Raw genomic sequence first — 16,287 nt, forward strand, 5'->3', positions numbered from 1 at the left:
CTACACTTATTAAATGGGTGAGTGTATGATTATTTGAATTATTCTCAAATTTGATTTCATGCTCTGGGCTCTTAACAATTTAAACCATGTGGTTTGCTCCTTTTATTCTTAAGATCAAATGAGTACTTTCTACAATTAAACACTCTTTTATATTGTTAACGTAAATTACTAAAAAACAAAATGGGATGGTGTTTAGGAAGTTAGGGAACAGATATTATAATGAAAACTCTGAGTAAAGTCTTAATTAAGCAATTATTTCTCAAGTTTTCTAAAGCCTTTTCTCTGTGGATGCTTATACTTCAGGGTGTAAAGTACCTTCTTTTCAGGCAGCAGCACATTCCTTCCAGGTGAAGAATTTAATGCTACAATAAGGCCTGTATGTTCTCCGGAATAAATAAAAGCTAAGTTGTAATCTCCCAAATATACAAAGTTTGAAGCATAATAGAGTTGGAAGCAGTCCCTAATACAAAGAAGAGAATTTATATATTGCCATTAATAAAAATAAATCCCAGGCTATTCATCAAGCATTTCTAATAAAGACTCAACATGTTTTGTGTGCTTTAAAATGGAAGCATACCCTTTGAAAATATTTATGACCAGATTCTCTCCACTTTCAAGTGGACTACTGGGGTAAATTGAAGTGTTTTCCCTAAAAGGGGGGAGAAAAATGAAGTTAACTAACATTTATGAATTCCCAAATTCAAACATGAAATATCTATTCTTAACTAATAAGGAACCATAGGGCAATTGACTATTTATTTGATGACTAAATTCCATTTATTAGAGTATTTGTTTTGTTAAATTTCTGATTTATTGAAACTCACCGACTGCAAGATCATGACCCGAGCCGAAGTCGGACACTTAACCGACTGAGGCACCCAGGCGCCCCTAATTTTGTTCTTACAGATATTTACTTTCAAAATATCTGGACCAACTTGTCATTTTTCTTTTTGAAAGTAGAATGTATGGGTGCCTGGGTGGCTCAGTCGGTTGGGTGTCCGACTTCGGCTCAGGTAATGATCTCACAGTCTGTGAGTTCGAGCCCCGCGTCGGGCTGTGTGCTGACAGCTGGGAGCCTGGAGCCGGCTTCGGATTCTATGTCTCCCTCTCTCTCTGGCCCTCCCCCACTCGTGCTCTGTCTCTCCCTCAAAAATAAATAAACATGAAAAAAAATTAAAAAAAAAAAAAAAAAAGAAAGAAAGTAGAATTCTTCCTAAAAGGGTACCTTGAGCCACAAACTGGTCGTGTGAGGCTTCAGGGAGAGGCGCTGTGGAGGGCCCAAATGGTGGAAATTCAGTGCTTCCCGATGAAGATGCCACCTATGGAGAAGCAAAGAAAATGATTTTATTCTTAACACTAACTGATGTTAACACATGGAAAGCGAAACAGAACCAATATGTATATACAAATCCTTAAACAAGAAGGTTTATGACAAAACTATACTAGTTAATATAACTGGAAAACATTTCATATTTTAAGAGTTGTAAGTTTTGTGAAGGGTACTTTCAACTTCTTTTAGGACCTGCTGGAATTTATGTAAAGCAGCAAGTCAAAGGAGCAGAGTTTTGATTTGAAGCCCATTTAGGATTTTAAGGTCTGGATAAGGCCTACTCCCTCTTATCATCCAAATGTTAAAAGGCTAAACCATACTCCTTTCTTTAACTTTTGCATAATTCATTGCGTCCTTGAGATATTTTGTCCTACTTGATTCATAGTAAGAGGGGTTTTTTATAAGTATCGACGGCACACACAAATTTTAATAGTGCCTATGAAAAAATCAGCAGAAATACTAAACGATTCTTCTTTACCTTTTCCCATTTCACAAAAGAACTGTTTCAGGTCATATGTGGACACAGTGTTTCAGAACACAGTACTTTTTATTTTTTTAAGCTTATTTATTTTGAGAGAGAGAGAGAGTGCGCATGAGCACATGTATGCAAGTAGGAGAGGAGCAGAGAAAGAGAGAGAGAGAGAATGAGAATACCAGGCAGGCTCTGTGCTGGCAGCCTGGAGCTCCACAGCCTGATGTGGGGCTTGAACCCATGAACCATGAGATCATGACCTGAGCCAAAATCAGGAGTTGGATGCTCAACCGACTGACTGAGCCACCCCGGTGCCCAGAATACAGTATTTTTTTAAAACATTAAACATAACACAAACTGTGTAGAAGGCAAACACAATTTCACCTACAGATCTGCAGATGAGCAGACTGTGTGGCCTCCTAGAACTGAAAAAGCTCAAACTGATGTATCTGGCACCTTCTATGTGGAAAACATCTTAGCTGCAGAGGTCAGATCATTCCTTCTCTTACCATCAATTTACTCCACACACCTAGACAAGCTGCAGGTCAGTGCATGCATAGAGCAAGCATGTCGGTACAATGTCAACAGATCTCATGAATCAATCAACCCTATCTCAAACTCAGATACCATACACCTCAGTACTCATACACTAACTGTGCATTTAACATGCGAAGTAGGATGCCTCAGACATGATATGATAGAGTCAAAGCAAAAACCAAGGTTGTTTTTTTTCTTTAAGTTTATGTATTTTAAGAGAGCGAGTGGGGGAGGGGCAGAGAGAGAGGGAAAGAAAGAATATCCCAAGTAGACTCCACAATGTCAGCACAGAGCCTGATGCAGGGCTTGAACCCACAAACCACGAGATCATGACCTGAGCTGAAATCAATAGTTGGACACTTAGCCAAATGAGCCACCCAGGAACCACCACCCCCCCCCAGGTTTTTGTTTTTAATACTAAAATAAAGCAGGGTTATTTATCTATTTATTTTTAACTTTATTTGTTATTGAGAGACAGAGAGAGACAGAGCACAAGCAGGGGAGGGGCAGAGAGAAGAAGACACAGAATCCAAAGCAGGCTCCAGGCTCTGAGCTGTCAGCACAGAGCCTGACGTGGGGCTTGAACCCACAAACCGTGAGATCATGACCTGAACTGAAGTCAGACACTCAACCGACTGAGCCACCCAGGTGCCCCCAGGGTTGTTTTTTAATAAAAAATTTAATAACAAAAATAAACCAAGGTTATATTTTATTTTCTGTTAGTAAAGAGAATATAAATTTGAAGAAAATGATTGATGGAACTTATATCCAGTTTTCAAAATCCCCCTTTCAACTTAAGACTTTAATCATCTCTCATCACTTCAAGTGTAACATTACAATAACAACAGAAAGCTGTGGTCAATAAATGTAAGCCCAGCATGTAAAGTCATCCAAAAAAGAAATCTGGACAAATTTCAGTCTAAATAAATCACTCCTAAATGATCATGTATTAAATACCTTATTTTATATAATATTAGGTCCAGATAATAGGAAACACCTAAAATTTATTTTTCTAAAAATGGTATTTACTACAACTGGCTCTAAGAAATGTGGAAAAAAACATCCTGTCAACAAACATCCAAATAACTTTTACAGTCTGTGAGGACAACAATCATAACTGAGATTGTATCACAAAGCACGCAGGAGCTAATAATATATGGCACCTACCACAAGCTCCTTTGTTTATATAATAAAATTGAAGAGAACAATGATGCTAGAATCCTTTACCTTTTCAATTAACATCCTTTCAAAGGACACTCAAGCAGCCCTCACCACTGACAAAGCCAGAGGTAGCATTCAGAGTAGGAAAAGAAGGTTTCTAAGGGCTTGTTAGAAGAAAGCAAAGTCACGGTTTGTGACCAAAGGTCAGACAGTAATAAAAGTTGTGATTTTCCTTAATATAGTCCAAGGAAGTGACATACAAATTCAGAAAATATGATTTTAGAAAGCATCTGCCTAATAGTTATATTATAACCTACCCCGTATGGTTGAGAAAACACAAGGACTTCTTTATACAGTAATATATTGTGCTTTAAAATTTAATTATGGGTGATTTATATTATCTACTAACATCTATATTTTTTGAATTTGCTATATTAGCACATTATTATTTTAACAAGACAAAAAGGTATTAAACTGAATTGCTCTGGTTCTATACTGAAATCCTTGCTTGTTTGAAAATAATCTCTAACGGACATTAATTTGGTTATATGTAATAATATGTAAATATCTGACTTGTCATCTTGCAAGTAACTTGTGAATATCTGACTTGTTATCTTGCAAAATTCAAGTCTTAGCCTCTGGAAGGTGGAGGAGGTTCACATGAGCCCGTAGTGCTACAGGTAGAAAAGGCCTGATCTAGTCCAGGTCCTCATTTAGAGGTAAGGGCCTGAGGGCACACTCTCATTAGGATTCTCAGTTGAGGACTATGTTTATGACATCACAAATACACTCAAGTCAGAAGAAGCCCTCAGACAAACCTCCAAAATGCTGACCAATCTTGTCTGCGAGGGTATGCTTCTTTCTCCCCACGCCGTTTCCATGGAGGAGGGGTTGGCTTACTTTTCCAGCAAACTGAGCAGGCTTAGCCACTCCTTCCCCCACAGCAGAGAACTCACGTTCTCATTTGGTCTCTACCTCTTAGGAGCCAGAAAGCCCACAGTGGGAGCCCAGGGCTGTCCTTACAATAGTAGGTCTGGCTAATTCTTCTGTCACTTGCTCTTTTCATTAAAAGGGCTTCAGAACAAAAATCACAATCTAGACATTTTTTTCCTCTTTCTCGTCTCCCACATGACACATCCTGAGATTTTCAATTTACATTCCCTTGATAAGACAAATAAAACTGGGTTTTCTTGAATTGAAGTATATATACTTGGATCTTTATCACCTTGCTGGTATATAAGAGGCAATAAAAGCCTGTTAGGTCAGACAAATTGATGTTACTTAAAGCCACTGTCCTAAAACGGAATCAAATTTTGCTTATAAAAACTAAAAAAGATAATAGCCTTTTCTTCAATGTGTTTAGAAACAGATTTGAGAGCTAAAGAAGTTTTCTAAATCATGCCTCATTGTAAAATAGGCAGTTACAATAAGAGTCCCTTTGAAGTAGCAGAAAATAGCAAAGTCATTTACCATATCAAAGTAGAATTTGGGTTAAAAAAAAAAAAGACAGTTTGGGGCGCCTGGGTGGCTCAGTCAGTTGGGCGTCTGACTTTGGCTCAGGTCATGATCTCACGGTTTGTGAGTTCGAGCCCCATGTCGGCCTCTGTGCTGACAGCTCGGAGCCTGGAGCCTGCTTCAGATTTTGCGTCTCTCCATCTCTCGGCCCCTCCCCTGCTCATGCTCTGCGTCTCTCTCTCAATAATAAATAAACATTAAAAAAAATTTGTTTTTAATTTAAAAAAAGACAATTTCTGTCATATAAACAAAATGCATCAATGTTCAAAACTGTTTTCTTTATATTCTACCTTTCAGAAATAAAAGAGTTCACTGGATACTTCAAATATTTTTGAAAGCTAATTTAGGACTTGAATATTTTATTTGTCAAGTGATTTTATAATACTTTCCATCTTCTTTGATCAAATGTAGTATTGGTGCCTAAATAAGTTATTTGATTTTTAAAAAATTAAAAGAGAACAAAGGAAGAAAGGATTTGTGAGATGAAAAAGAGAGGGTACAAATCTACTCACATTTTTCAAACATGGCAAAATATAAAGTATGAAAGGTTTCCAAGGAACACTAGGGTTCCTGTGCTCACTTTTATAAATGATACCTTTCTCTTTATGCCCAAGAGCGGGAAAGCTTTGGCATGCTTCACAATTTGTAATCATTAATTCGAACCAAATTACAACCAGAAGTTTAAATCGCTCTGACTACATAGATCCATGATTCAAATGGAGTGTGTACAACATAGAAAAAGAAAGCTCAGAAAAATATCCCCGAAAGAACGAGCATAAGATGATAGAAGATTCTCTCCTGTCTATCTGTAAGATCACTCACATGCAGAGACTTAACCCCAGGGCACAGGACCAGTCCCTACGCCCTACTGTATATAATTTAAGAGAACAAGTTGCCTAGAGCTTGTCTTAGTCCACTCTCCATTAGCTTTGTGACCCTACGCCAAATACTTAAATTCTCGAAGACCTTACTTCTTCACTTGGGAAACACTACCGCTCTCAAATGGTTTAACACCATTTGTAGCACTTCAGCAAACAGCAAACTAGAGGGTGTTGTTTCTGAGCTCTAAAGGCCAAAAGTTGACTCTCTACTTACATCAAACCTTATTATATAAAATAATCAGTTCTACCAAAATTAAGAAAATATATTTTAGCACAAATATAAAATAAGACCCAAACCTATTTTACTTACCTCAGTTACAGTTACCTGGTTAATAAAATTGCTGAAATCTATCTCAAAATGTTTTTGCCAATTTCTTTAAACACTTTCACTTGACATTAATGGCTATACCTCTATAGTAACTTAGTTTGGATAACTTCAGACATATGACAGTGAATACAAAATACAGAAAAACATATAAAATAAATAAATACTATTTGCTCTTTCTAATAATGTTTAAAAGAATAATTATTTATAAACTAGGACACACTAGGCACACATAATGGAATATTCTATTTTCACCAGCTATTGTATTCATGCTAATGTCACATACAAAATAATCATAGTAGGAAAAACTAATGTGGGGGGATTTGCTTTTTAACAACCAATACCTAAGTTTTATTTAAAGAATTAATACTAAATTTTTATACCAAAAAAAAAGTGTTCATTTTCATTATACTACAGCCCAGTGGCCTGTATTACTAATACCTGAGGAACTAGAATCTCACTTATATTTTCTTTCTAACTAAAATATATGGGTTCTTAGACCCACAGGTGGTTGAAATTTATTTAAACAAAGTATATCATTCTCTTTCTCTCTACCATCATGCAAACTACAGTCTCCCCAGGTTTTTCCTGGGGTTACCATATGTCCACACTCTATCACTATTCCTACATCAAAACTATTTTTCTTCCTAAAAGCCTCTTGGATATATCCCTGCTTTAACTGTCCTTGGTCTACTCTTCATTCTATAAAAAAACTTGAAACTACATCACACAAATGCCAATACATATTTCTCTAATGTCGACTGTAATGTTTCACGCATTTGACTCAGCTGAAATAGCTCTAGAACTGTATCTCCACAGCTATGATATCTTACCTCTTCAAATCCAAACACAGGTTCAGCTCTCTTAGCTAACCCCTACCTGGTAATTAAACTTTGGTCTTTGTTCCACACTCCAAACAAACCATGCCTCTTCTGAATATCTAATGCTTTCAGTACGACATATGTGGCACGCCGTCTTCTCAGTATGCTTCACGTTCTCAACTACACTTTCAACCCCTGTAACTGGGTACTGAATCTTAAGACATATCTGAATACCTTTTCAGCTCCCCGCAAATGTGTGCATACATCTAAAAAAGATTAATCCTTTAAAGCCCATTTCAATTGCCACTTCTTATACAGTATCACTTTATACTTCATCATTCCCTCTAATGTAACCTCACTGCACCCTGACTACAACATCTATTATGGCACCTAGCACATGGCTTTGTCCTGAAGGAGTGTAACATCACGGCCAACAACTGAACTCTAGAGCCAAACACTCTTCTGGACTCAAATAGTTCTCTATCAGTTACCAGCACTGGAGCCTTGAACAAGACACTTATTCACTGTACGCTTTAATCTTTCCTTTTGTAAAATAGCAATAGTAAGAATGACCTTCAATACTTTAAAATGGTTATCAAGGTCTCTAACGTGGCATTAACTGCACAGAACGGATAATGACCCAGCAACAGCACACAAAGCAAAAGACAGTGCTTTCCTTAGAAAGACAAAATGAAAACACCAACCAATAAACAAACTGCATCTCTTGCCGTATCTGGGAAATACACAAAATGATGATAAGAATAACCAGATACACTTATTGGCAATATTTAAATCCACTGAACTGATAAACCTCACCATATTCTTATACTTAAGAAAGTATTAGTTGGTCTGGGTATGACAGCTTAGGTTTAGAGTAACACTGGAAAAATGAATAAACTCTCCAGATTTTTTTTCCTGTTGGAAGAAAGACATACAATATCTCTGGCATGGCAAGAAAAAGATGACAATTAGCAGAATTGGGGTAATGAGACTATTTCTGTGAGTAAAAGCCAATTTGGTGAGTAAAAGTCACCAATACCAAAGCTCTTCTACTTGGAATCCAAAAGAAGAAAAAAAGAGTTGACTGTAAAAATTCCAACAGATAACTGTCTTTTAAGAAACTATACAAAATAAATCTTACATAGAACTATAATGAGAATTCCTTAAAAAAAAAAAAAAAGAGTTCATTGGTATTTTTTTCTAAAAGAATACATAATGTCTGAACACAAGCAAGTTAAAGACTTTTATGTTAACAGAAGTGCTTCTATTTTAATAATGATTACAATAAATATATTTCCAAAATTTTCTCAGAAAATCTAGTTTCCCGATCTATAAGATTTGTTATGATTAAAGTTTCTAGTATATATTATACAAATATATTTTTATTATTATATATTTTATTTATTATTATACATTATTATTATCTCATAAAATAGAAAAATGCAAAAGTACTTAAATCCTCTTGCATAGGATAAATACAACTTGGTATCTACAAAACAGCTAGGATGACTCAAAATTAATGAGAGCAATTACTATTTACTGAGTACCTACTATAAGCAAAGAACTGAACAATGTACAAATTACAGATAGCCCTTTTAATAAACACAGGAGCCAAGGAATCACTTTTAAGCACATACTAATGCTGCCGTTCTGGGAACTAAATAACTAATTAATACAGCTCCTTTTTGCATTTAATTATATTATTTCTCTTGTGGAGACAAAGACATACTATTTCCAGCATGGAAAGGAAAGCATGACATCTAGTGGACCTGGGGTGATTACTCCACTTTTCCAAATAAAGCTTCAGCTCAGCACTAACCACAAACTCTTCTGGGTCCAGGGAAAAGGATGACTCCTAAAACTGTCACAAAAAGTACCAGTGTTGGGAAACCATAGGAGGTGGATCTTAATTATGAGATGAACTTTATTACTGCCTGGTAATTATTTATTATTCTCATATTACTTTTGCTCCTGCAAGCAGGAAAGCCAAGGTCCTGTCTTATTAGGGTTTATGATGCAGTAATTGTTCCAAAAACACTTTATGATTTCGTGTAATGTTTTCCACTTGACAGTAAATGATTTTGTACGCTTGTAAAACAAGTGAAACCTAGTCTCAGTCATATTTAGGAATATTTAGTGTGTCTCAAACTTTTTAGAAGAAAGTAACTTATGAATGAAAAGGAGAAAGAAGGTAGGAAGGCATAAATTTCAGGTATTGCAGATAATCAAAACAAGCTTCTACCTGATGCAAGGATTTAGAAATGTGTTTAAAATCTCCAGTACCAGGGTGCCTGGGTGGCTTAGTCGGTTAAGTATCCAACTCTCAATTTGGGCTCAAGTCCTGATCTTGCAGTTCATGAGATCAAGCCCTGCATCAGGCTCTGCATTGACAGCACAGAACCTGTTTGGGATTCTCTCTCTCCCTCTCTCTGCCCCTGTCCCACTCGCACACACATGTGACCCTCGCCTCAAAGTAAACACTTAAAGATAATAATAAAAAAATAAAATAAAATCTCCAGTACCAAACTGGAATCATTTGAATGGGTCTACTTTCTCCAAATTGCTTAGTCCTTAAGCAAAACTGCAGAGTAATCAAGTTTTATGATCATATAGGATCTATTACTACTGATAAACACTTTTAAACTTTCTGGCTTCCGGTTCTTTTAATTAAGGTACCAAAAAAGGTTGTAAATTCATCTAAAAGGACATTCAGTGCAGCTATATGAGTACATCAATCCCTAACTCTGCACAGACAGTTCAAATAAATCACAGCTATTTTAATCATGACCTTATATTCTGAACACAGTCTTATCCTGTCCATCCACTATGTAAATTCAAACTTCCAGAGGTTCAAAATGAAGCACTAATGCATTCTTGTGGGGCCTGAGTGGCTCAGTCAGTTGAGCGTCTGACTCTTGATTTCGGCTCAGGCCACGATCTCACAGTTCGTGGGACTGAGCCCCACACTGGGCTCTGTACTGACGGCGTGGAGCCTGCTTGGGATTCTCTCCCTCTCCCTCGCCCTCTCTCTCTGACCCTCTCCCCCCACTCACTCTCTCTAAAAATAAATAAACATTAAAAAAAATAGTTTGAAGCACTAATGCATTCTTTCAAAGTACCATTGTTTCCACGGTGGAGAGAGAACTTGGATCTTGATCTTGGCTGGACAACCTAGATGGAGCCCTCCAAAACTTGAATGAATCATCTAAACCTGTGACAACAAGAAAACTGTCAACATGAATACATCTCTCCTCCTTACTGGAGCAATTAACATAAAGACTACTTGTTGCAGGAAGCCAATCAAGAACCAAGAAAAAAAGTTTGCCTAATTTTTGTTATTCTTAATTAATTTATATAAAAAACTTGTTTCACAAAAATTTTAATGACCATTAGTGGACTTTGCTTAGCTTAATCTAATACAATTTAGCAAGAGCATCAGCTCCCAAACTTTAATGTGCCTAAGGATCATAAAGAGCTACTATTAAAGCAATTTTCTATTGCCAGAGATTCCATTCCCGCAATTTGGGGTGGGAGCCCTAATTCCGCATTTGTAACAAGCTCAAAAAGACCTCAATGACAATGGTTCCAGGACTAAGCTTTGAGGAACAGTGATCCAGGGAAATCCAAACAATGAAATGTGTCACTTTCCTAATAGGGATATCTATTTAAAATGTTCAAAAACTTCATTAAATATCATTTTCCTCTTAATTCCTGAACTGAGCAGAAAAGCCAACTAGAAATTCAGACTTAAGTATTTGGGGGTAAAGGAACTATTTCTGAAATTCACTCTTAAATAGTTCAGAAAATATATATGCATGCGTGTATGTAAGTATATAAATAAATGAATTTTATTTATGTACATATACACATATACATACACTTGGCGTAGGGGAACAAATATAGTAAAATGTTCACATTTGGGAATGCTTGTACTATTCTTGCACCTTGTCTGCAAATGTGAAATTATGTCAAGATTTTTAACAATTACTATTAAAAATTCATTTTAAAATAAATACAACTTATTTTTAAAAATCATTCAATTATTTACTATTATGAGACAAAATTATTTATATGTGCTAAGATCTTGGGAAATCCAAAAGAATCTAAAAATAGAAATAAAAAGGTTTCAATAAGATATTTTGATAAATGAATAACAAACCAAAAACAAATAGCGTTTTGATGTATTAGCAAAACATGTAAGAAAATTTAGTATGAAAAGGTCTCATACTTGATTGCCTGGGAAGAACCACCTTCCAAAAAGTTTAAAACATCTAACAGAGAAAAAAAAAAACATAAAACTTAACTGAAGGGCATGAAGTAACTTATAAAACATTAATAAGATACCAAAAATGGTTTCCATGAAGAATTTATAACATAGGAAAATGCTTAGGCAATGTCTAGTGAAAGGAGGAAACACAGAAATGTACATAAGATATGAACACAATCATGTAAAATAAACAAAAGCTAGAGAGAGAGAAGACTGGAAGAAAATACACCCTAACATTAACAAATGTAATCTCTGCACAGTGGGACCAGAGGTCAACGTGTACTTTTCATTATTTTTTAAATATTTTCAGTATTATTTTTCAATATCAAACACATAGATTTTCAACAGTTTTTAAAAAGTTAGCTTTTGTAAAAATAAAAATATAATGTACTTACCATTGAAATCACTGCCTTCTGAAGTTCCATCAAGAGCAGAAAATTTCAAATCAAAAGTATACCGTCCCAGGTAACAATGTTTTACCATCTGATTCAAATGTTCATAAAAATGACAGTGATATAAAAGAGCCTGAAGGGCAGGTTTTCCTACGAGCGATACACCAGAATCCTCATCGTGGACACAGGGGCCCTGTAGGAAAGGGAGAGAAAAGGAGACACTGATTTATAACATAATTTCTTCAGAAAGACCTGCTACACGCCCCACATTCTCCTCAACGAATCATATGGGTCCTTACACTTGCCTCTGTCCTTCCGCACTCAAAACAGCATGACCTAGGGCTAATTATTACATAGTACTCTTAAGTTTTTGCTGCCCAAAAATCCTTTCAAGGCAGAAGGCTGATCTATTCCACCTCCTGAGAGATAAACATCTAGTGTAAAACATTTCTCTGAAATGGTAGTTTTAATCAAGTAATTACACACTTGAGCCACAAATACAATAAAAACAGTATTTTTCAACCTACACAGTATAAAATAATTGTGCGAATATCTGAAATAATGTGTCCAATAATTACGTTCCAAATTATTTTTTGCACCTATCGATGTGCCAGATAAAAATGAAAAAGACTCATCGCTACCCATGATAAAACTTGCTTGCCATGTTACTTCTCATTGAATTTACCACACCAAGGGAAACACACAGGTACACACACACACACGCTTTCCATCAGGAGGAGGCTGAGAAGAATGGGCCATTATACAATTTTAATCTCTCTGCACTTTTTTCCAAATAATTTTTTGCTCCACCACTCACTACTTTTCCTGGAATATCCAATGGCAAAAATCAAGCAGTCAGGATTCACTTCAAGTGTGCAAATAATCCTATCACTAGCTCATAAATATTTCCATTTTTGGAAAATGATAATAAAGTTATGATTTTAAAAACAGACCGTAAGAGAAAGAAAAATAAAAAACAGAAAACAGAAATCTAAGTGCCACCAGGAAAGGTATGGTCAAAACATATTCAGTTTATCATTAACTGTGAAATTTGTGTTTGGGTCCCTTTTCTCATGCCTCCTCATCACCAAGGAAAAATGGATGTTAAAACTATCCAAGAAGATCAAATAATTCACAAGTTAAAGGTATAATTACACCAATAAGATCATTTCCATTAACCTTTCTTTTTCAGGATATTATCATTATAATCAAACCTCTTCATTATTAATACCTTTTATAGTCATGAATTTGTTACTGTTGTATTCTAATAAACCTACCTAATACCGTGAGCTTATTCTTTATCAATAGAGCAATGTACATGTTTAATAAGAAATAAGACTACTTAGGAGAGCCCGGGTGGCTCAGTCCATTAAGTGTTCAACTCTTGGCTCAGGTCATGATCTCACCGTTGTGAGATCTAGCCCTGCATTGGGCTCCACGCTGAGAGTGGAACCTGCTTAAAATTCTCCTTCTCCCTCTCCCTCTCCCCCACTCTGCTCAGGCTCTCTCAAAAAAACAAAACAAAAAGAAAAGAAAGAAGATTATTTAATGAGCAACTAGCACATGGTGGTCCCTGTGTAACTTGAAATTTTGAGGTCTAGAAGCAGGTAAAACAGAAAAGTGCAAGAATCGGGTCATGTGGCTGTTTATTAGCCATGGTATACATTTCAGGCAATATGGCCTTTTCATACATTATCTTATTTAATTAGCTAGGATGAAATAATTCATCCTAAACCACAAAGCCAAACCTAACATCCACAGCTTCAAACTTTCTCTTTTAAGCAACCTATACCATTTTTAAGTTTATTTATTTGAGAGAGACAGATATTGCCCATGCGCACACAAGCGGGGGAGGAGCAGAGAGAGGGAGAGACAGAGAATCTCAAGCAGGTCCCGTGCTACCACGGCAGAGCCCAACACAGGGCTTGATCTCACCCATTATGAGATCATGACATGAGCTGAAATCAAGAGTCGGACACCTAACCGACTGAGCCACCCAGGTGCCCACAACTTATAACATTCTTAAATGTACAAAACATGTCAAATACAGAAGAGATTCGCAATAGTTGATTAACATCACAAATTAAAGCCCTCATTATAATAATTCAGAGAAGGAATTAACAACCAAGATGAGAACTATAATTCAGCTAAGTTTACTAGCTTTGCTATAACTACTTAACAAACCTTAATAAATCAATAAAATGAAATTATTAAACAAAGTAGGACAAATACTATTTTTCTAAATATATTTCATAATGATGCCCAGAACAATTTTTAAATTTTATTACACAGATTATATAAAATTTCCACTTTTGCAAAAATCATACCTATATAATTGCTTCCTGGATAAGTTATACCACAGTCCAAAATTCATAAAGGTTTAACAAAAATAGGTGAAGGAATATAAACTATATAAATCTCAAAAACAAGCCCTTCAAGAGCTCCTACTAAGTCTGCTGATTCTTTATTCTGTGGAGGCTGATGGTTATACCATCTGCTAGAAGGAAGGGTGTTACAAACCTGCTGTCTTCCTAAAATCCACCTTTTCTTCAGTTACAAGTATTTTCAAAGTGAGAAATCATACGTAAGTGATATAGAACTGTAGTAGTTATTATTTAAACATGTATAATTATCACAGTGATAAAGAATCGTGAGCATGACATTTATCCTTCAATTAGTGCACAGTCTCCAACTTACAATGGTTCAACCTACGATTGTTCTACTTCACAAGGGTGCCAAAGCGATGAGTGCTCAATATAAACCATGCTTCAAACTTTGAAGTCTGAGCTCTTCCTGGCCTAGCGATATGCACCGCAATACTCTCATGACTGGGCAGGAACAGGAAGCTGCCGCTCCTGGTCAGCCAGAAGTCACAAGGGTTAAGTGACTGATACGACCATCCTGTACCCACACGACCGTTCTATTTTTCACTCTCAGTACACTATTCAACACCTGATTATCAAATGGGCTTTGAGTTAGATGATTTTTTGCCCAACTGCAGGCTAATGTAAGTGTTCTGAGCACATTTAAGGTAGACTAGGCTAAGCTGTGATGTTTATTAAATGCATTTTCAGCTTCCAATGTTTTTAATTGAACAATGTTTATCAGGACATAACCCCATTGCAAGCCAAGGAAGATCTTTATTTTTAAAATGTGCTTTTTCTTGGGGCCCCTGGGTGGCTCAGTCGGTTGAGCGACCTACTTCAGCTCAGGTCATGATCTCATAGTTCATGAGTTCGAGCTCCGCGTCGGGCTCTGTGCTGACAGCTCAGAGCCTGGAGCCTGCTTCGGATTCTGTGTCTCCCTCTCTCTCTGCCCCATCCCCACTCATGCTCTGTCTCTCTCTGTCTTAAAAATAAATAAAACATTAAAAAAAAATTTTTAATGTGCTTTTTCTCTAGGCCTTACAAATATATTAAAAAAATATTTAGAAAGTAATGATAACAAGTCATAATAAGAGACATAATTTAAAATTCCATCTACTTAACAAGGTTTTAGAACCTGATTTTTTCTTTGCCTATAAATCAGTGAAAAATTTTCAACCTACCAAGACTGCAGAAGTTAAATTCTGATTTGAATGAAAAAATTAATATCCTAGAAAATAAAGACTAAGAGATAAAAATATAAGAGATATAAAGAGACCTAATATGGGACTCATATGACATGTGGAAAGATAGAACGAAGAAAATAGAAAAGTCATTTTTAAAAGAAATAAACATGAAAAAATATGTCAGAACCAAAAGATATAGAACATCTATATCTTCAAATTAAGGAGTTTAATGAGCACTACAGCAAGAGCAATGAGAAAGATATATAACCATAAAATTCTAGGACATCAAAGATAAAGAGGAGATGATAAAAGAAAAACTTGCCCGTAAAGAGGTAAAAGAGCCACATGGGGATCCAACTTCTCATCAGCAGAGGGGAAGTTAGAAGACAGTGAAGCAAAATTCTTATGAGGAATGATTTCAACCTAATATATGGTAACTACCCAAACTATCAAGTGCAGTTTAAATGCATTTTCAAATATGCAAGAACTCATTAAGTTTATTGCTCATGCACTTATTTTTAGGTAGGAGTATAATTATTTTGAAGATGATTTCTAGGAAAAATGATCCTAACTGAAGAGAAAGGACGATCAAGAGTTTAGAAAAACATGAAATATGATTTAGACTCACAATTCAAAAAAAAATTAAAGATAAAAACTCCAAGGGGGGAAAAAATCACCCAAATCACTTTTTTAAATTATACACACACTCAAACCTATATATATACATATATATGAATATCAGAAAATGTTTCCTCTGAGCATCAGAAGAGTCATGGCACCCCAGTAAATGGCTCTGTAGTAAATTACTAGTTTACAATTGTTAGAATCAACTCCTAGATAAATGAAGGCTGCAGAAGAGAATGTAAACATAATCAAGATTCGCAGAGTCAAAGTAGAACTAAAGCTGACAAAGAACGGCTTATGGAACATCTTACCCACAACTTCCTCACCTTCTAAATGGAGGGAGAGAGACATGATCCATAGGTCACAAGACCAGAAACGGCAGTGGAGAAACTAAGAACAGTAATAAACTAAA

At 35.9% G+C, this 16,287-nt stretch overlaps 1 protein-coding gene across 8 annotated transcripts in view; it reads right to left on the minus strand.

Moving 5' to 3' along the window:
- The window catches only part of RTTN (rotatin), a 163,832-nt gene that overhangs the window by 46,606 nt on the left and 100,939 nt on the right, over positions 1-16,287 (minus strand). For all 8 annotated transcript variants that reach the window (XM_045041165.1, XM_045041164.1, XM_011288133.4 and 5 more), the window contains 3 exons: positions 11,705-11,894; positions 10,162-10,253; positions 1,226-1,319 (listed from right to left, as the gene is read on the minus strand). In XM_045041165.1, coding sequence (XP_044897100.1) covers positions 1,226-1,319; positions 10,162-10,253; positions 11,705-11,894 — 376 coding nt within the window. The remainder of the gene's footprint in view (positions 1-1,225; positions 1,320-10,161; positions 10,254-11,704; positions 11,895-16,287) is intronic.

This window comes from Felis catus, chromosome D3, assembly GCF_018350175.1.
Source record: "Felis catus isolate Fca126 chromosome D3, F.catus_Fca126_mat1.0, whole genome shotgun sequence".
Lineage (NCBI taxonomy): Eukaryota > Metazoa > Chordata > Mammalia > Carnivora > Felidae > Felis > Felis catus.